This window comes from Pelophylax lessonae (genome assembly GCF_965119305.1).
Source record: "Pelophylax lessonae genome assembly, chromosome: 2".
NCBI classification, from domain to species: Eukaryota; Metazoa; Chordata; class Amphibia; order Anura; family Ranidae; genus Pelophylax; species Pelophylax lessonae.
The window spans coordinates 146,821,227-146,842,628 of record NC_138769.1 but is presented as its reverse complement, the minus strand read 5'-3'; the positions used below and the strand labels follow the sequence as shown (position 1 = coordinate 146,842,628).

At 42.7% G+C, this 21,402-nt stretch overlaps 1 protein-coding gene across 1 annotated transcript in view; it reads right to left on the bottom strand.

Moving 5' to 3' along the window:
• The window catches only part of IFT20 (intraflagellar transport 20), a 50,039-nt gene that overhangs the window by 14,203 nt on the left and 14,434 nt on the right, over window positions 1-21,402 (bottom strand). Inside the window, exon 2 of the mRNA XM_082244704.1 lies at window positions 11,471-11,599. Within this exon, the coding sequence (XP_082100830.1) occupies window positions 11,471-11,597 (127 nt within the window). The 5' untranslated portion in view covers window positions 11,598-11,599. The remainder of the gene's footprint in view (window positions 1-11,470; window positions 11,600-21,402) is intronic.

Below are 21,402 nucleotides of genomic sequence, written 5' to 3'. Positions count from 1 at the left end.
TAGCCACCAAGAAGGCCACCTTCTGGGACAGCGTAAGCAGGGGAACCTCCTGAAGATTCTCAAAAGGAGGCTTCTGAAGGGCTGAGCACCAAATTGAGGTCCCAAGGCGGCAACGGAGACTGGAGCCAGGTGCCTAACTCCCTGAAGAAAAGAATGCACCAGGGAGTGTGTGGCCAAAGGACGTTGAAAGAAGACCGTAAGGTAGATACCTGACCCTCGAGTTTCTGCTCAACCCCCCATTGAGGAAAAGTAAAGATCCATGCCACAGAGAAAGAGCGAGGATGAACCCCAAGAGATTCACACCATGCAATGTACGACTTCTACCGAATGATTGTAGATTTCCTAGCTTTTAACAGCATTGGAATCAGCAACGCAGACAAACCTCTATCCCTCAGCACCTGGTGTTCAACAGCCAAGCTGTCAAAGCCAGCGACTGTAAAGTAGGATGGAAGATTGGTCCTTGGGACAGTAGATCCTCCCTGAAAGGAAGCTTCCAAGTAACGTTGATGACCAGCCGCACCAGATCGGCGTACCAAGCCCAGCGAGGCCAGTCCGGAGCCACTAAGATGACTGGAATCCCTTCTGCCTCAAAGCAGAAGCTTGAGAGGAAGGAAGGCTGACCCCACGGGGCCACCAGCCAGTCTGTGGCGTCCACAAGAGGATCCCGTGAACAAGCCCCAAACCTCTGCACCTTTCTGTTCAGCCGAGACGCCAACAGATCCACCTCGGGGATGCCCCACCGGAGATACAACTGATGAAACACCTCCGGATGAAGGGACCACTCCCCTTGGTCCAACGCCTGCCAACTGAGGTAATCTGCCTGACAGTTTTCCACCCTGGGAATGTGTACGGCGAAGAGCGCTGGACAAAACCCGTTCTGCACACCTTAGAATGCCGGCTACCTTCAGAGCCGCCAGGACACTTCTTGTGCCCCCCTGGTGATTGACATAAGCTACGGCCGTGGCATTGTGCAATTGAATGCACAATGGACATCCCTGAAGATGATCTGTCCAATGGCCAGGCACAGTCTGATTGCTCAGAGTTTCAAGACATTGATCGGTAGTCTGGACTCTTCCAGTGTACAGAGTCCCTGAGCCATCCTCAGCAGAGAGGGAGGGGACCCCACCAGACTCACCACCCAGCAGAAACATGCACCCGCAGCCACCACGATAATCTGCACTTCACATGTGGCGATCAGGAAGTAAAAAGATCTAGGGGATGAAGAGGGGATCCCACTGGCAAACTCCCTGCCCACAGGGCTCCACAGTCATGACCGCCGCTATTTTCAATGCCAAACCACCGCAAAATGGCGGACTACAAAAACAAGGCGGCTCTGCATTGAGCACACAGGCTACATCAAAATGGCGGTACCAGGAGGCTCCCAGGAGGGATCCCTGGGCCTCAAAGCCTAGGCAGGATGGAGGGCCCTGACAGGAGCCCCTACCAGGTACAACCCCCCCATCGCCAGCATAGCGCCCTGCCCCCACCCCAGGACGTTGACCAAAACACCCACACATCACCAGCATAGGTGGGGGGTGGAGGACAGGGGGACAGAGGAAGGGGGGGAACCCAGGTCCAACCGTCCCAAGGAGGGGCCCACGTCCACCTCAAAACCTTCCAGGGGGAGAGGGGGGGACAGCTACTCACCATACCAGGAATCAGGTGGGCACCGCTCCAGACAGAACCCTTGCCATCAAAATGGGGTCCTGCGACTTGAGCCGAGACCAGGTCGTATGCGATCTCACGAGGCTTTAACTCGCAGTCCAGCCCCCATTGGTGGGGCTATGTCGCGGTGGACCTAGCGCGGAGCTGAGGTCTGCGTGCGCTCACTGGGTAGACTAGGGTGACCACTGGATCTTGATTAACCAGCCTGATGCCCAGTCCGGCAGTTGATTATAGAACTCACAGGAAAAAAACTGGAGAAAATTTCCTATCCAAGAAGAAAAAATTACCAGGACCAGAGATCCTAGCAAGGAACTAGGTCCTTAAACCTGAATAGACCGTAAAACCTATAGCAGAGATAGGGAGTATATCCCCTGGGACTGCCCATAGGCGTAGCCATTTTTTTTTTTCTGCCTAGTGTCCTAGTCCTGTAGAAGACAGTATAAACCAATGGTTAAGAATATCAGGAGCTGTGTCCGTCAACGAACGAAAGAGAAAATTTTGCTTTTACTTTTTGCAATAAAACATATCCATTAAAAAAAAAAATGTAAAAAAAAAATCTAAATTCTTATATTTAGGCCAATATGTATTCTGCTACACAGTCTTTGGTAAAAAAAAAAAAATCCAAATAAGCGTATAGTGATTGGCTTGTGTGAAAGTTATAGAGTTTACAAACTATATATACTGGAATTTTTAATTTATTTATGTTTTTATACTACGAATGGCAGTGATAAGTGACTTATAATGGGGCTGTGATAGTACGGCGGGCAATCTGACACAGAGTGGGAACTGATTAACTGACATCACTAGTGACACCAATACAGTGATCAGTTGTAATACTATACACGGTCACTGGCTGGGAAGAGATTGACATATTAGCGTAATCAAGTGGTTAAATGTGTGCCTAACAATGTGTTGATGTGTGTAATATATGTGCTGCTTTTTACACAAGCATGCAAAGCATGATGCACAATCCCATAGGTGGCCCCACAACACAGCCAATCCCCAGAGGGTATTTAGAAGGGATCCAATTTTTTAGATTTATCTTTACAATGTAAGGCTTATTTTAAAAAAATTCTCGATTTATAGTAATGTACAATGCAGTAACATTGAAGTGTAACTGAAGGCAAACTTTTTCTTCATTTTGAAGAGTAAGGGAGGGTTATAACCCATCAGTTTTTTTTTTTTTGTTTTGTTTTTTTTTTTTGTTTTTTGCCATTGGGGAGATTTCCCTTTACGTCCTGTCCTGTAGTCAAAACAAGAAGTGAAAGGAAATATTTGGTTGAAATCACCAGGGTCACCAGAACTAGCATTTTCAATGGAAAATGTCCCCTCTATTAGTGTCATGATGTCAACCCAAAATTTGGGATTGTCTTTTACATTCACTTTCAATGATACCATTAAACAGGACAAACAGCGAGAGTGAATCTAACAGGTGCAGAAAGCAAAATACTGACAGGCGTTCTAATTTCTCTCAACTATCTCTCCACTCTATCCAAAACTTTAAAAAAAAACGTATTTCCTGTTAACTCACTTTCCAGGAATCTTCCAGGATGGCTTACAGAGTGAGAGGCTCTTCCCACCTAGCACCGGAAATACATGACTCACATAACAAAAGCCTGCCACAGCCTTAAGCCCCTCACTCATAAGAAATACCCAAAGGCCTCGACAACTTTGAAAATGATATATTTAAACAAATGTCCTCAGAAACCAAAGGAAGGGAACGGGTGCCGTCCCGGAAGATTCCTGTAATGTGAGTTAACAGGTAATAACTATTTTCCCAAGTCATCTTCCAGGACAGCTTACAGAGAGGACAAAATAAAACTACCTGATTAGGGCAGGACCACTGCTTGCAGCAACTTCCTTACGAAGGTCTGGATTAGAGAGCAGGTCCAACTGGTAATGTTTCATGAATCTCTGGAAACTGGAGCAGGTTGTTGCCTTGCAGCTTTGGAGGGGCAAAGCTACGGCCCTTTCAGCCCATGATGAGAGCCACCGCTCTAATTGAGTGAGCTTTAATTTTTGATGGCGGTGCCAGAGAAGATGCTTGATATGCCTTGATGATCGCTGACTTCATCAACCTAATATAATTTTTTTTACACTCTCCTGTCTTTGTTGGGTCCAGAGAAGAGTACAAACAAACTATAGTTGAATCTCCAGTCTTTTGTGTGTTCAATGTATGCAATCCTACATCCCCTAACATCCAGTTTTTAATTCCATCTCTCTTGCATTTTTAGGATCCCCACAAAAAGAAGGGATTTTGATCTCCTCCATCCAATTAAAGTTGAACGCCACCTTAGGAAGGAAGGCTGGGTCCAGTGAAAGAATAACCTTGTCTTGCAAGATAATACAAAAATGGTTCTGCTATAGATAGAGCCTAAATTTCACTGACTCTTCTAGCAGAAACTAGAGCTACCAAGAGAACAGTTTTTAGGGTCAGCAACCTAGTTGAGCAGTTTTCAAGAGGCTCAAAGGGTTCTTTACAGAAACTTTGCAACACCGTTGATAAATCACAAGATGGAAACCTACTATTTGGGGTTCTCTTTAGTCCTATTGCCATTAGGGACCTTTTAATTAACAGCTCTTCCACAAACCTAAGACTGCTCAAGGAATTCGAAAGGGCCGCCACATGAGCTTTAGGCATATTGAGTGCCAACCTTAGATCCATCCTAGCCCGTTGAAAATCCAACTGTTGGAATAATTGGGCCCGTTATCCTGTCACCTTTCCGCCATCCACAGAATCTTTTTCATATTTTATTGTTATTGTTATTATTATAATGTTAGTAGAAGTCTTCCTGCTACTGAGGACTGTTCTAATCACTTTGTTTGATAGACCTTTCTTGCACTAGTACTGCAATACCCTTTCAGAAGCCAGGCTGTCAGAGAAAGTTGATTCACTGCAGGATGCCTCGCAGCCCCCTGGTGGAGGAGATCTGGTGTGCAGGGCAGCCTCTGAGGATCTGCCAAGCTGAGTTTGAGCAAACCTGTGAACCAAGACCTCTTTTGGCCAGTAGGGGGTAATCAGAATGACCTTTGCTGCTGAGAACCTTATTTTTTTAATGATTTTCAGAATGAGAGCAAACAGGAAAAAAGCATACACAAGATCCTCTCCCCACGGCTGGGACAGGCAGTCCAGACCCATACTGAGCGTGTCTTTCTGTAGTGAAAATATTTACCTTTCTGTTTTCTCACGTAGCGAATAGGTCTACCTGTAGTTTTCCCCATTTAGCAGTGATTTGATTGAATAGGGTCTGATTCGGACACCATTTAGTTTGAGAAAGCGTCTTCCTGCTTAGAAAGTTTGCCAGGGTGTTCAGTTCACCCTTCAAGTGTATCGCTGATAAGGGTGCTAGGGTTCCCTCTGCCCATTTTAGGAGATATTCTGCAATCCTCATAAGCCCTGCCGCTCTTGTGCTGCGCTACTTGTTGATATAACTCACTGCAGGTATGTTGTCCGAGAGGATGTGCCCATGCTTCTCTTTTAGGGCTAGACTGAATGCCAAGAATGACCCTTAGTTCTCTCGCATTGGATGTGTCGCTGGCTCACCGACTATACCAAGTCCCCTGAACCATTTGTCCAGTCATGTGGGCTCCCCACCCTCGTGAGCTTGCATCTTTAGTGATGATCACTGCGTGTTATGACCAGAGTCGGCCCCTTGAAAAGTTTTCTTGCCTCGACCACTATATGATTGACAGTTTTACTTCCTGAGGGATCTTTACCGGAGAAGGGATTCCTTCTGACCATCCCAGACTGACAACATGAAGCTTTGAAGAAACTGAGCCCATTTGACTCCTGGGATGGATGCTGTCATCAGACCTAGATTTCTCAATAGATTTTGGATTGAGGTTTCTGAACAGAGGTCGATTTATGATGTACCCCAAGAAAACCACTCTCTGTGACAGGATGAGATGTGACTACTCTGTTTTTTTAGCCACCCCAGGTTTTGAAGGTGTCAGATGATCCTAAATATTGTTCTACTTTTCTTCTGCAAACAGTAGAAGATCATCTAAAAAAGGGTTTATCTGAATCCCTGCTGATCTGAGGACTTGAAAGGCCTCTACAAGCACCTTGGTGAATTTTCCCCCAGTTCTTTACTGCAAATCTGAGGTACTTCCTGGACTCTGGCGGTACTGAGATGAGCAGGTATGCATTCCTCAAATCTAGTAAAGCCTTAAAAGCTCCCCGGGGCAGGAGCTCCCTTGTGGTATAGATCAATTCCATCTTGAATCTTTTGTATCTTACAAATGCATTAACCTGTTTCAGATTCAGTATGAGCCAATATTTCCTGGACGGCTTTCTTCTCAGGAATATGAGCAAATAACTCACCCTTTTTCTGAATCAGTGAAATGCAGCATATCTTGAAGAAGAATTTACAGTGCAGTCACTTTTTCTTCATCTCTTGGTAGGGCCATTGCCAGGAATTTTTCTGGGGATCTGCCCTTGAACTCTATCCTGTACCCTGACTTGATTAAGTCTAGGATAAAGCTAGGATAAAGCTTTTGCTGGTTATAGCCTGTCATTGTGAGAGGAAGGACCCCAGTCTTCCCCCTTAACTGACAGACTGAGCCATTGAGGGTTTTCTTTAGACTGGGAGGGTTTGAAAAGGAAGCCTCCCTTTCCTGTATTGCCATGTCTTCTTCTGGTCTTACTTGTCCGAATCTTTATTTTACTGATGCCTGAAGAAATTAAAATTCTTCTTCAATTGCTGCTTCCTTGGGATAGGAAATCCCTTTTTTTTTTTTCCTGCGGATCTCTCCAACACTGATTCCAATTTTTTCCAAAGAGTAATTCTCCCATAAAAAGAAGGGCACAAAGTCTGGATTTTGAAGCTGTGTTCGCATTCCACTACTTCAATCCGGTCGCCCTTCTGGCTTTGTTAATAAGGGCTGTGGACCTGGCGGTAATTTTTTTCAGATTCGGTGGAGGCATCGTCGATGTTTGCCAGAGCTTTGTTTTGAGTTGGTAGGGCATCCAAGATTTCTTCTTTTTGAGTGTCTCCTTCCATCAGAGAGCAAAACTGTTTAAGCCAAAGATCGAAGGTACGTGCTACACAGGTAGTAGCCAGAGTCGGTTTTAAATTCAAGGAACAGGCTTCCCAGGCTCACCTTAGATTACCTTCAGCTTTCCTGTCCATCGGGTATTTTAGTGAGCCTGCACCCTCAAAAGAAACGTTCAGATTTTTTCAAAACTTGATAAGTTTCAAAAGTAAGCATCCAAATTAGGACACTTTTTTCCAAAGGCCTGTGTCTTGTTCCTTAAAAGGGAACATCCTCTTTAAATTCTTGGATAAGGAGACTCTCCTTTCTGGTTCGTTTCCACTCTTGGAGAACCATCTCCTTTCAGGCAGTATAAATAGGAAAGGTTCTAGCTTGTTTAGTCTGTAGACCCGCATACAGCAGGCCATGGACTGGCAGCTTGCTCTCTTCCTCTTCTAAAGTGTCATAGATGGCCTTCGGCAACTCTTCCCTCTCCTCGGACAGGAACAAAAGTCTCTGGACCTTACTCACTTTCTCCTCAAGTTTCCATCTTCTGACTCTAAAGCTGAACCAAAGCTCTGCTGTAATTCCTCTAGAGTACCCTGCTCCTGTGTCACCTGAGTGGGTACTGGAGCAATAACTGCTGGACTGGCAATGGCACTGGAGGTACTGGGAAGGGACCCCTGTCTTGGAGTGTCACCCACTGGAGATACGCTGTATACATTCCAGAATAGGGAGTGGGGGTCCCTGTTATCAGCATCAGGGCCGCCCACTACAGGGGGATCCTGGATGGCCCAAGCCCCTTGTAACCCCAGGTTGGCTGAGAGGCTGTCAACTGTGGCAGACTTTTTGAAATGTGGGTCATGTGTTTCCGGTGCTAGGTGGGAGGAACCTCTCTCGCTCTGTAAGCCATTCTGGAAGATGACTTGGAAAAAAATGTTTTGACTTTAGTTAAATTTTAAGTATGAAATACAAATAATTTCTAACAGAGTTAGCTTATACACATGGTAATAAATAAAAAAGGGTTTGTTTAAAATGCATAAAGGTGTGTTGAGGATAGTTCACCTTGACCAAAAAACTGTCTATGCAGATATGAGGCGTCTGTAGGTAAACACAAACTATGTAGCTCTGACTAAAGTTGACTAACGCCCTTTCGGACTGGAATACTTCCAGAACGTTGCTAGTCGTTACTGCTCACCCCCACACATGCTCTTTTCCTCTGATGCAGTATCTCTGAGCTCAGAGTTTGAGAGCTCGCTCCTGTCAAGTTGTAAGTGAGCAATAATGACTAGGCCTCACCTAGCAACGTTCTAATGGCCTATAGCAAGGGCATTTTTCAAAATTTAGTCAGACCTGCACAAATTTATTTTTATCTACAGAAACCCCTTATCTGCAAGGGCAATTTTTTAGGGTGAAATAACCCTTTGAGGAGAGGCTCCAAGCTTGTTATATCTCCTCCCAAACTTAGTGGGAGGACTGGTGTATACTGCAGATGGTTCTGGTAGGGGAGAGTGAGTGTGTGTGTGTGTGTGTGTGTGTGTGTGTGTGTGTGTGGGGGGGGGGGGGGGGGGGAAGCAGTTTACAAGGTAAAACAAGCTAAGCGTGTTTAGCACTTGAGCATTAATTAGCTTTAATGGCCACAATACATTATTTATTCTGGCCGATTAAACGAGTTAGAGCTTGACGCCTGTAAAAGCTTTACAAGTGTTTTACAAGTGTCAAGGCTTTTTTCCTCTCAAAACGCTGCTGCCAGGAGGAAAAGCTTTTCAGTGAGTTTGCAAAAAATAAAAAATTATGTTCGTTCTTATCTATATTTCATCCACTCACAGCCCCGGTGCTCCCTCCTCTACCCTGCAGCAGCCGCTCAAATAGGCAAGTGCACACAATTTCTTTTATACAGGTTAGGCAGGATAGGAAGGAGGAAGGGGGCATTTTTTAAGAATAGTTAGACTTAGGCCTAGTACACATGGGCTGAATGTCGGGCAGCACATTTGTTCTGTGTGTGCTGCAGCCGGTCCGACAGAAGCCAGCCAATGGCTGAGAGCGCTGACTGGAGTGTTCCGGCGGGGGGCCCCCTTCCAGAACACAATAGCACAGCAGGCGAGATCGCTGTACTAACATTGCATAGTTATTACAGCCACTCCTCCTGAGCTGTCAGGTTTTTTTTTCATTCAGCCCTGCTGGGTTGTACGAAAAAAAAAAATAGTAGTGCATAATAGGCTTTAGGCTTTTCTTCCACTTTAAATAATCCACTTCTTTATATAATGTTTGATGAGTTTATTGCCACGACTCACCCGATATTTTAAATTATTTTCCAAACAATTCATCATGTTTTTATATTAACTACATACATTTTTGTTGTGATTTTAAAGTGCAAAAACATCAATATGTTATTCTAAATTGATTTAAAGTAGTATTAAATCCTCAACATTTTTTTTAGTTTAACCACTTTATCGCTGCTCACTAGAGCTGTACTGCGTCAAAGTGGCTCGATAACGTCTGGCGACGTAGACCTACGTCGCCAGACATTCCCCTCTCTCGGCGGCGCGCGCGCGCCGCCGGAGACTCGCTCCCGCTGTATTCAGTCACAGCGAGAGCCGGGCCAGGGGAGGAGCGGCGGTGATTACCGCCGCTCTTCCCCGATCATCGGGGAATCGAGTGTGGAGATCCGCCCGCTTGTGTAAACAAAGCGGGCGGATCTCCTAAGTGACTGGCAGGGTCAGATTGCAGGGTTCAGCATAGCTGAACCTGCGATCTGTCCCTGTGTCACTCAGTCATCTCCCCCCACACACGTTAGTAAGCACCAGGCATACATTAAACCCTTGATCACCAATAAAAATTAACCCCTTCCCTGCCAGTGTCATTTTTACAGTAACAGTGCATATTTATAGCACCCATTACTGTAGTAATGTCACTGGTACCCCCAAAAGTGTCAAAAATGTCAGTCAAGGGTCCGATCTGTCCGCCGCAATGTCGCAGTCCCGCAAAAAAAAAAAATGCAGATCGCCGCCATTACTCGTTAAAAAAAAAACACCAAAAACGACAGAAATCTTTCCCTTAGTTAGTAAACGCAATAACTTTTGCGCAAACCAATCAAAATATTACCAAAAATAGGTAGCAGAAAACAAATTGGCCTAAAATGATAAAAAAATTTAGATTTTTACATTTTTTGGGGGGGGGGGGGGGGGGGGATTTCATATAAAAAAAATGTGAAAAATATTGTTATTTTTTCAAAATTGTCGCTCATTTTTTTGTTTATAGTGCAAAAAGTAAAAAATTGCACAGGTGATCAAATACCACCAAAAGAAAGCTCCGTTTGTGGGAAAAAAAGGACGTAAATTTTGTTTGGATACGGTGTTGCATGACCGCGCTATTGTCAGTTATAGTCATACAGTGCCGAATCGCAAAAAGTGGCCCAGACGTAAGACAGCAAAATCCTCCGGTGGTAAAGTGGTTAACACATTGAGCACAAAATAATACATATTCCCCAGTAAACTATGTGTTACAGTTCTAACCCCAGCACTTTCAGTTCACAACTTTCCCTGCTGCTGGCTCCTGCTCCCTCAATGCTACTTCCTGAACTTCCAGTGTCACGGGGAAGAGGTAACAGTGGCCAGTGCAACCTCAAAAGCCAGGCTTGGGGAAGGTAGAAAATAAGGGAAGAGCATGGGAGTGCCTTGCCGTTCTAGGGCTGCTTTTTTTTCAACCAGGGTGCCTTGGTAAAATACAACAAATTGCCATAAATTGTCCAAAGTTGTCAGCATGCTGGCAGGTGGATCTCGTCTGCATTTTATTGTTACACAAAGCCACAGGTTTTAATTTGTTCAGCATTACAATCTTGGACACCATGCGAGCCAGGTGCTGGGATTCTAATAAATAAAGATGTCATCAATTGATAAGGAAGACATTGAGCACCTGAGGATGTCCTTGTTCGCCCTTCTTCGTCTACACTGGGGTCACATTGGTTGAAGGAGTGAGAGGAGAAACACTAGAATACTAGTCAGTACCAGTGTGCAAAGGTGTTTTAAAATAAATAATTTCTAAAGCTGGATGTCCTAAGTGTGTTGTTGCCGCTGCATTATGTAAAACTATTCATTTCTTTTACATTGAATGGAGTGCCTCGAGATTGTGTATAATTTTAATTTTAAAGAGTGCCTGGACTAAAAGAAAGTTGAGAAACTCTGTTCTAGAGTTTGCAGCTGTGTGTTTCTACTGATGACACAGTATAGGGAGACATGCTAGGATAGCTCCATAGGATTCTGTAAGAAAAGGAGCCACTCTGAAACTGGTAACTTGGGCCAGTGGTCATGGCACAGCTTAAACTGGAACATAGGCATGTATTAAAAGATAAAGCTGCTGCATACTTAGGAAGTGATTAAATCAGCTGCTGAAACGGTTTAAAAAATCTGAGAGCTTAAGCCTGGGTTCACACATATGCGATGCGGGAACCTGTGTGATTCGAACACCCATGCGATCCGATTCCAGTGCGGGGAACAAAAAGGCTACCGCCTCTTTTTCATGCGAATCCAATGCGAGTTCAGCCGTATGTGCATTTGGACAGACATCGCATGTGATGCAATGCGAACCCAGGCTAAATTTACTTTTATGTCAGTCAAGCAAGCTCTGTAAATAATAGGAAGGAGGTCTACCCAATGGTTGTGACTGGGCAGGTAGGCATTATACATTAAAAACTGGAGAAGCCCCCCTAATAGCGGTTTCAAAGAACATGTGAAGACTTTTTTTTATTCTGCTGCAATGTATAGTATTAGAGTGACAGTTTTGGGAGATCAATTCTTTTATTACTTTCTGGTGAGGTGCACAAGTGACTTACTGTCTACAAACTCCCTGCATTCCTCTTTGAGCTCTGTGGTTTGCTGGGAGACATCCGGATCCAAGATGCGCAGCTTGTTAAGCTCATCAAAGTGCAGTCCAGCTTCTGATAGTGAGTCTTTAGCCATTGCTATTAAATATAATATAGGAGAATAGTGAGATTGTTATACTTTAACTACAAAGAAAGAAAGAATGTTACAATATCATTTAAATACAAAGAAAGGATTACAATATAATTCTACATAAAAACAGAATACAATGATCTCAAACAATTTTTTAGACCGAGCTTTTCAAAGATTGGTGAACCTCTGCTCATCTTTACTTTTGAGACACTCTCTAAAATGCCCTTTTTGTACCCAATAATGCTACTAACCCGTTGCCAATTACCCAATTAGTTGCAAATGCTCTTCCAGCCCTTCCTTGTTAGTAGAACTTAAGCTGGCCATACACTAGCCAAACAATCGTTCAAACTCATTTTGGAAAAACCAAATATCGGCCGTGAGAGCAGACGATCGTGCCATCATGTAATGACCGAATTTCAAGTGATAAATCGTTCAATGGACATACATTAATCCGTTTTTCGTTCAGTTTGTCACATATGCCTAGTGCAAACTGTTTGGGTGAGAAACACATTAACCTTTCAATTTATCGTTTGTTCGGCAAAACTTTTCAAACTGTTCCTTGGATTTTTCGGCTCTGAAAAGTTAAAAAAGATTTTCTATTTGTGCCCATTAACTGGACGAAAAACGACCGAACCAAATGACAGATTTTCGAACCATTTTCCGGCTAGTGTATGGCTAGAATTACTTTGTCAGCTTTACATTGCCCCGTTTCAACTTTTATGAGACTTGTTGCTGGCATAAATTTCAAAATTATACTTTTTTTTTATTAAAATAGTACATTTTCTCAGTGTAAACATTTGATATGTTTCCTATTTTCTATTGTGAATAAAATATGGGTTTTTGAGATTTGCAAATCATTGCATTTTTTTTTTTTATGCAGATTTTACATAACATTCCAACTTTTTTTGGAATTGGGTCTGTATAGGTTATACAACGATGCATGTCATCTGCAGCTTCCATTTTTGTTTTCACGTTGGCTGTTTGCCTAAGCATACAAACAATGAATGTAGTACTGAAAGCAGCTGGGGTCATGCATCTGCTGTACAAAGGGAAAACAAACTATGGAAATATATGACCTTGGAGACAGCTGTGTTTTAAAAGACATTTTAAATTTGTACTGGCAAGTTGAACCACGCACAGGAAAAACAAAGTGTAGGTTAAAGCTAGACTCCTGGTACAAGACTTTCATTGAAATATGAAGTATTCCTCAATAGCCACAAACGTTATAAATCAACATTGTGCACCAAATGCCTTTGCAAATCCATACATTACCTTGTAAGAGTAGTGGTGACATCATCACTGTGCCGTACATAGCCTGCGCAGAAGCTGCCTACAGAAAACTACAGGAGGGGGTGGATACAAGACCAGTCACCCTGCACAAGGAGAGAGAGCAGCAGTGACCGGTCTTTATTACAGGAAGATCTGGAACAAAAATACACCAAAAATACCAACGTATAACAAGGCTTAGAACCCTTTCACACGGGAGAACCAATCGGTCGACCCGTCAGTTTTTCAGGAGGACCCGATCGGATTCTCCAGTCTTCTTTATGGAGTGGTGGGTATCTACAGACATATGTCTGTAGACACCTGCCGACATCCATTCCAATTCTATCCACTAAAAACAGACGGATGGGGATCGGATCAGATGACAGTCAGGAGTAAGCGGAGTAGGTGGTCCATTTATATCCAAACGCCTATAGAGGAGAGCAGGCTGTCTCTGCTCTGCATAAGTGAAGCGGACACGAACCAGCTATCCGCCTCCTCAGCAGGGATCAGCAGACAGCTTCCCCGCTGAGCAGGCAGACTCCAGCGGAGCCAGTCCTGTGTGTAACGGGCCTTTAAGGGAAGTTTTTTGCAAAAAAAAATACTGTAGCTGCTGACAGTTACTGGTCCAGCGCTGTTATCACCTGGACCAGTTCTTCACCAGTATCGGGTCCCCAGTGGCGTCATCTTGCTTGTGGAAAGCAGGCTTTGACTTCCTGCTGGCTTCCCACTGCATATACAGACTAGTCCTGCAGCCTTCTGGGACATGTGATGTGTTCCAGGAGGTTGCGGGCAGGTTTGGTGGAGGGCAACATTGGGAGCTGGAACCTGTCAGAAATAGGTACCCACTCCCAGGAAAAAAAAAAAAAAACGTACAAAAGTGGTAGAGGAGGATGGGGGAAGGAGTAGGAGAAGGGGAACTTCCTGTTTTAAAAGAAAGTTTTGCTTTAAAGTGGTAGTAAACCCAAAACCAAAAATGTACTCTATTACAACTTACCAAAAAAGCTGCAGATTACCAAACATTAGAGGTGGTGGCTGCTTTCGTTTTCTTTTCTTTGGCTTTTTTTCCCTCTGTTCTCACCTATGCCTCGTTTCCACTGAGCGGATCGGTTCGGGTCGGTTCGGTACGGTACGCTATTTTGGGTGTTTCCATTATGAAAGTGGCCCATACAACTGAACCAAACCGCACCATTCCTGGTCCTGCTTCAGATGTAGGGCCATAGGAAATGGTACGGTACGGTTAGGGCGGAGCTACTGGCGTCACACGATAGATTCCACTGATTGGCGGACAGGAAAACTTCAATGCTCACGTCAAATGAAAGAGCAAAACAAACACCTCATTTGGTGTAAACCCTGCATGGTCCCTGGTGGCCCGACTTGCAGTGGAAACGCTCACCTGAATAGACCAGACCATTCTAACCCTCCCAAACTGTACCGACCCGAACCGTTCCGCTCAGTGGAAACGAGGCACTAGTGATCTGGTGTCCCTCTGGGGGAGGGGAGTTTTAAATGTATAAGCAGATTTAGCACCACGGACAATTGAAGCCAAATTCCATCTCACACCTTATAATCCATTACAGCAAACAGTATTTTTCTCTTGGGATAAAGGCTTTGCATAGATATGTACCGAAATTTCAGCGGCCGAAATATGTTGGCATTTTGCCAAGAAAAAAGGTGCCAATAATGGCGTCAAAAACGCTTGTGATTTTGATGCGATTTTACTGTGCTTATGGTGTGTTTTTCATAGGTCATGTGACCCAAAAGCCACAGGTGCGTTTTTTATGTGTTCTTGCTGCATTTTTAATGCATTTCAACAGGGAGATGTGTTATTGGTGCTGTGACATAGAATTTTAGTGAATGCATTTTTCTTGAGCTTTTCTTGCACTAAAAGGTGCCGATAATGGCCGACAAACTCATATTTATTTAAATTTATGATATTAGGTTATATATACTAAACACTGGCAGGGGTTATTAAAATGATCGGCTTTTATTTATTCATTGAAAACTAGAGATGCACCAAATAGAAATTTTGGTACCTAAAATGTAGGATGCACTTAGTCGAAAACCAAAAATTTGTTATGTATTTTTTTTTTAACAAATTTTTGGTTTTCGACTAAGTGCATCCTACATTTTCGGTACCAAAATTTCCATTTGGTGCATCTCTAGTTTTGCATGAATAAATAAAAGCTGATCATTTTAATCACCCTTGCCAGTGTTTAGTAGTTTATATCATCTGTGTAAACGGATACATTCTGCTGGAGAGCTTGAGCTGTGAAAAACAGATTTTCTGGCTGAATCACCAGAGGGAAAATAGAAGAAAGCCTAAAAAGGAAACAAATGCATCCATCACATCTAAGAATTGGTAAGCTGCAATATAACTGTTTGCGTTTCGGTTTAATTTCGCTTTAATTAAGAATTTATGTGCCTCTTAAACAATATTTGCTTATCCTGGAGGTCCATCACTTAGCTTAAAATAAACACAACTTTAAAGAGTATAAATCTAATAGAAGGCTATAACTTAACACAGTAAACAAAGATGGCATTTTGCAAGTGAGAAAATGCTGATCTATTATTTGTCTGTAAGGGTAAATGCACCTCACTGATCTCTGTGCCACGTTATACTGTATTTATAAAAGCTAAGGCCTCATGTGACCTGGACGTTCTCAAAATGCCAGTAGAAAGCTGTAGGAGTTTTTTTTTTTTTTTTATAGAAAAACTATACTCCCATAAAAGCTTATGTCTCAACTCAATAAAGCTGATCAACGCCGAATAGTGGTATTTTTCAGCGTTTTCAGCTTTTACATGAGTTAGAGCGTTTTTACAGCTGAAAAACTCCTTGCAAAACTCACTAGTTCTGGGTTTTCTTCCAGCAAGAAAACCTCACTGCCAAAAACTGCTGATATCAGCCTATGTGTGCATGGACACATAGGATACCATGCTGGGGAGTTTACTGTCTGAAGCCAAAAACAGCAGCCGTAAAAAATGTCCAGTGTGGATGAGGCCTAACAACCAATGTAAAGAGAATAGATACACTTTAAGGCTTCATGCACACTGGCTTAAAAATCTCTGCTACTACAGGAGTTTTGAGTTTTTGCTATAGAAGCAGCTCAGTGTTATCCTATGTGTCCATACACATTTGGACAATAAAGCCTAGTACACACGCAACGAATTTCCGCCGACCGGTCGTCCGTCTTTTGTCCAGAGTGGTGTCTGTTGGTTGGAATGTGCTCTAGACTGCACACACATTTTATCGTCCGACAGAATTCTACTTCAGAAGTGATGTCATGTGTTGGATTGCTTTCTTTGTATTCTTTTACCTCTGAGCATGCCCAGTCTTGCTCATAAGATTTTTCCCTGACCAAATCTGTACTGACTGCACGAAAATCGGACGTGTTTTGACGGTGGACAAAAATTTTATAGCCTGCACACCAGGATTTTGTAGGCCGAAAAGTCGGAGTCGGTTGTCGAGAGCACCATACTAACAAGCCGAAAATCGGCAGATCGTCGTCGGACGAAAATTTCCGGCCAAATTTCGACTCGTGTTTACGGGCCTTTAGGCCCCTTTCACACTTGTGCAACCTAAAGGTTGTGCGATTTTGACTGGATTTGAAGCATTGCCTGTGTAATCTTGTGGTCTATGGACCTCAAAACGCATCAAAGTCAGACCAAAGTAGTGCAGGGACTACTTTGAAGTGGCTGTGACTTGAAGTCACACAGATATGAACGATTCTCATTGGAAATCATGGAGTAAGACTTGTCATGTGACTTTGCAGTCCCAAGTCTCACAAGTGTGAAAGGGGCCTTAGGGCTCATGTACACAGGGCAGTTGAAAACCTTTTCTGAATGCTGGAAACTGACAGTGAAAACGTCCGTTTTACAGCTTTTACATACCACGTTTAGCAGCACCTATGAGCATTTAAGGTTAGAAGCATTTTTTAAAGATAACCTCAGGAGATTCTTCTAAATGCCCACACTGCATAAAAAACAAGTACATTATAAACTATTTCAGCCATTCTGTGAGAGAAGAGAGAGAGCAGCAGAGAGCAGTGTGCGTGTATTATTTTTTGTGTTTTCACTATGGATCCCATCATGAGCATGTGTGAGGAAATGCTCCAGATGTTGCTGAGGCTCCGAAGACGTAGAAAATTGGATAAGTGGACTAGAGTTCATTGCTACTGGACTCATCTATTGATGCAGGCAACAGCATGTGGTGAAATTTGTGGGTTTTTTTTGGGAGTCCATTCAGATCCTCCTGTCAGTTTTTTTGGCGGATCTGAACGGACGACCCATGCATCTCTATGGGGCATCGGATGTCAGCGGAGACATGTCCGCTGACATCCGATCCGTCAAAACCGGACGGATGGAAACCCTATTTTCCATCCGTCTGGCGGATTGGATCAGATGAGAATGGACAGACGGTCCATTCCCATCCAATTCCCCCATATAGAAGAATGGGGACCTGACAGCTGTGTCTCCGCACACAGTGTGGAGACACAGCTGTCATCCGCCTGCTCAGCGGGGGATCAGTGCATCAATCCCCCGCTGAGAAAAACGGAGTCCGCCTGACGGACTCCGTGTGTGAAAGGGGCCTAAATTACAGTCCTGAAGGCAATTTTTCTGCTTTAAAATAATGCCTGTAACCTCAACTGCCTGTTATCTACTATAAACGACAGAGTGTACATGTATACATAAGATAACAAAGAGGAGAGTTCAGGGGCTGCTGAAAAAAAATGCCCAAAATGCTCCTAAATGTCTAAGGCTGGCCATACATTACACAATTTTTTTCAGATTTACCTTCAACTATGTAGTACAAGGGCCTGCCTAATTGGATACAATTGAAAGTGTTGTTTCGTTTTGACCTCATATTATATGGTTTTTGGTAAAACTAACAGAAAATTATACAAGAAGATTAAACATGTATGGTCAGCCTTAGAGGCATATTTTAAGCCCAACGTTTAAAGGCAGGAAAAAAAAAAAACCCTTCTGGTTTGCTTTTCTCATTGGAGCTTTTTGGCAGAAAAAAAATGCAAAACTATCCTAAGCTCACCTTAACTGTGTGCAAAAAAGCAAGCAAAAGACAGCTAGCAACTCTGTTTAAATCTTCCAATTCTCTATTGTCACCCCTCAGTGAGTAAAAACAAGGTGGCTAATGCATTTCGGTGATAAACCTTGATCATCAGGTGTGCTGTGATCAAGGCTCATCGCCGAAATGCATTAGCCACCTTGTTTTTACTCACTGAGGGGTGACAGTAAGAATTGGAAGATTTAAACAGAGTTGCTGGCCGTCTGTTGCTTGCCGTCTGTTGCTTGGTATTGTATCCTGTGGTGTTTGGAGAGATCACTGCAGCCTGTGCACCTGATGGATGTTTCCATTTTCCTGATGGTGTGGGATTGATATTGGTAGCATCTGAAACTTATACAGGATTTTCGGTAATATCACCATTTTTCCCGAATTAATTCATCCCAACAATAAGAGTGGTTTCATTTTTTATTTTTTTATAGCTTCCTTTCATTCAGTAATGGTATATAAATTTGCTTTATATACATTTTTTGAGGGTATGTTAGTATTATCCCAAGATATTTTAAGCCTAAGTTGATAAGTGTCCTTATCCAGTGCACGTGACATACTATCCATTTGTGAATTCATGCAAAAATGTAAGTCTCCCGCCAGTATCACCATACCTTTTTTAAAGTCCAATAATTTCTCTACCACTTTCTTCAAATAAAACCGACAGGTTAATTTGGACAGTTTATGTTCACCAGGGTGCACTCCCTCTCCTGTAGCTTTGCCCGTAGGAACAGATATCGCCCTTCCGTGTCCAATACTCTCTCTTCCAGGAAAAAAATTGTACCTCTTTAGCTAATCTTATTGCTACTTCTTTGGCTCATTTAGTTGTGGTGTCTCCATATAACTAAGTCGGATAGGCTTTTGAATACAGACTAACATTTGTGTCGTGTGTTATATGTGTTTCTTGTAAAAAAATAAATAAATAATACTTGCGGAGTATTGTTTAATTTCCTTAAGGACCTTGTGTCTCTTTACTGGGGTATTTATTCCTCGAACGTTATATGTAAGAATATTTATTGACATCATATTCTTCCTCCTTCTCTTCTCTCCTACCACCCTGCATCTCTCTGCTTTCTTTTCCATTTGAGCCCCTGGGCTCGGATGCTTAAAAATCTTAGGGTATAGGTAATTCGAATGGAGAAAGAGAGAATATATTACTAATGGAGAGGCTCTTAGGATTGTGGCAAAACCTATTTAACCCCCCCCATGCCACCTCCTACCCCTTCCTCACCCCCTTACCACCCTTCCCTCCCCGCTACTACTGTTTAGAAGACATAGGGATTTTGATCTTTACCTGGTCATTAGGTAGATAGATCTTCTCTACCAACCTGCTCCTTAGCTAGGGTGGACACACTAACTTTAGCTCCTGCCATGTGCCCTCCCTTCCCCAACAGGTTAAGACTACTCAGAGACAGCTAGGAACACCAGGTACCCCACCTATTAATTTATAATATTCCCTTTCCCCTTCCCTATTTTAGTTTTTTCTATACTTTCTAATGTTAACTGTCCTTTATCTTCTCTCTTTTTTAGTTTCACGTCTTGTTCTTCTTTGGGACTAATTGCCATTGTTCCTCCTCTAATGGTGGGCCTTCTTTCTTTTTCTTTGACCATCCAGGTATTTCTATCATCGGAAACTCTAATTTCTTGCAGAAATCCTTTAAATTCCTCTGGGAATCTCAGTTTTGCTACACGTCTTGTAGTTTCACGTCTTTTTCTTCTTTGGGACTAATCGCCATTGTTCCTCCTCTAATGGTGGGCCTTCTTTCTTTTTCTTTGACCATCCAGGTATTTCTATCACCGGAAACTCTAATTACTTGCAGAAATCTTGTAATTCTTCTGGGAATCTCAGTTTTGCTACATGTCTGTTCTTCCGGGCCCACTAGACATGCTGGGAATCTCCAGTTTTATTGAAAATTATATTCACGCATTTTGTTCAAAAGTGGTTTGAAAGTCCTTCTTCCGTCCAGGGTTCTCAGAAAGATCCGCAAAGATCTGTAAATTTGCCTCTTCATATATTTTAATGGTGTTACTCTATAGATTTTTTTCCCCGTATTTGCACTTTTTCTTCATAATTGTGGAATCTTACCATTATGTCTCTTGGGATATCCCTTGCTATATTTTAGGGGGTCTCCTGACCCTTTGGACTCTTTCTTTCTTTAAGATTTCAGTTGATGGCCTGCCTAAGAGTGGGTTAAATATTTTTATTATTTCTACTAGATCCTCTTCTTGTGCCGTCTCTAGTAGACCTCTAATTCGCAGATTTTTTTCTTCTATCTCGATTTTCCTGGTCTTCTAATTTATACTCCATATTCCTTTGTTAAGTTTGTAAGCTATTTAGCTCTTCTTTTAATTCCCTCATCTCCTGCGCGTGAGTGTCTAGTCTCTTTTCTGTGTCCTCTACTCTTGTCAATAACTGATTTCAATTGCTGTGTAGCACTGCGATATCGGTCTTCAAAGATAGGTCTAATTTAGCAAACATGTTTGCCATTTCCAATTTTGTGTAACCTGTGGACACATTCTCTCACCTGAGCTGTGGGTCGCTGCAGCTCCTGCAGTGTCACCATAGGCCTCTTGCCTGCTTCTCTGATTAATGATCTTCTTGCCTGGCATGTCAGTTTAGGTGGACGGCCATGTCTTGGTAGGTTTTCAGTTGTGCCATACTCTTTCCATTTTCAGATGATGGATTGAACAGTGCTCAGTGATATGTTCAAAGCTTGGTATTTTTTTTTTTTATAACCTAACCCTGCTTTAAACTTCTCCACAACTTTATCCCTGACTTGTCTGGTGTGTTCATTGGCCTTCATGATGTGGTTTGTTCACTAAGGTTCTCTAACAAACCTCTGAGGGCTTCACAGAACAGCAGTATCTATACTGAGATTAAATTACACACAGGTGAACTCTTTTTACTAATTAGGTGACTTCTGAAGGCAATTGGTTCTGCTAGATTTTAGTTAGGGGTATCAGAGTAAAGGGGGCAAAATACAAATGCATGCCACACTTTTCAGGTATTTGAAAACCATTTATCATCACTTTCCTTCAACTTCACAATTATGTGCCACTTTGTGTTGGTCTATCACATAAAATCCCAATAAAATACATTTAAGTTATATTGGTCAAAAGCGCATTTCCCCTTTAAACTGGGATCAACATAAGCTTGAACCTTTTTCCTCCTGGTATACACCCTAAATGATAGTAAGTATTTGGATAGATCCCAATTGGTGTTATTACTTCTAAGTAAGCTTCTTCCAATATAATTTGTACTAAAAAAATCATAATAAACCCATCATCGTGCAGATTGTTATAAAAGAAAAAAAGTGATAAAGTACAATATATTGTGTACTCACATTTAAATACACTAAGTTAATCTTTAAAATTAACCATTGGTGTGTTGAATTGAACTTCAAAACACCAATGATGTGCTATCATTGATCGGAGGCACAACATAGCTGGTGTGTGTTTTTAGTATATGTAATTGAGAGT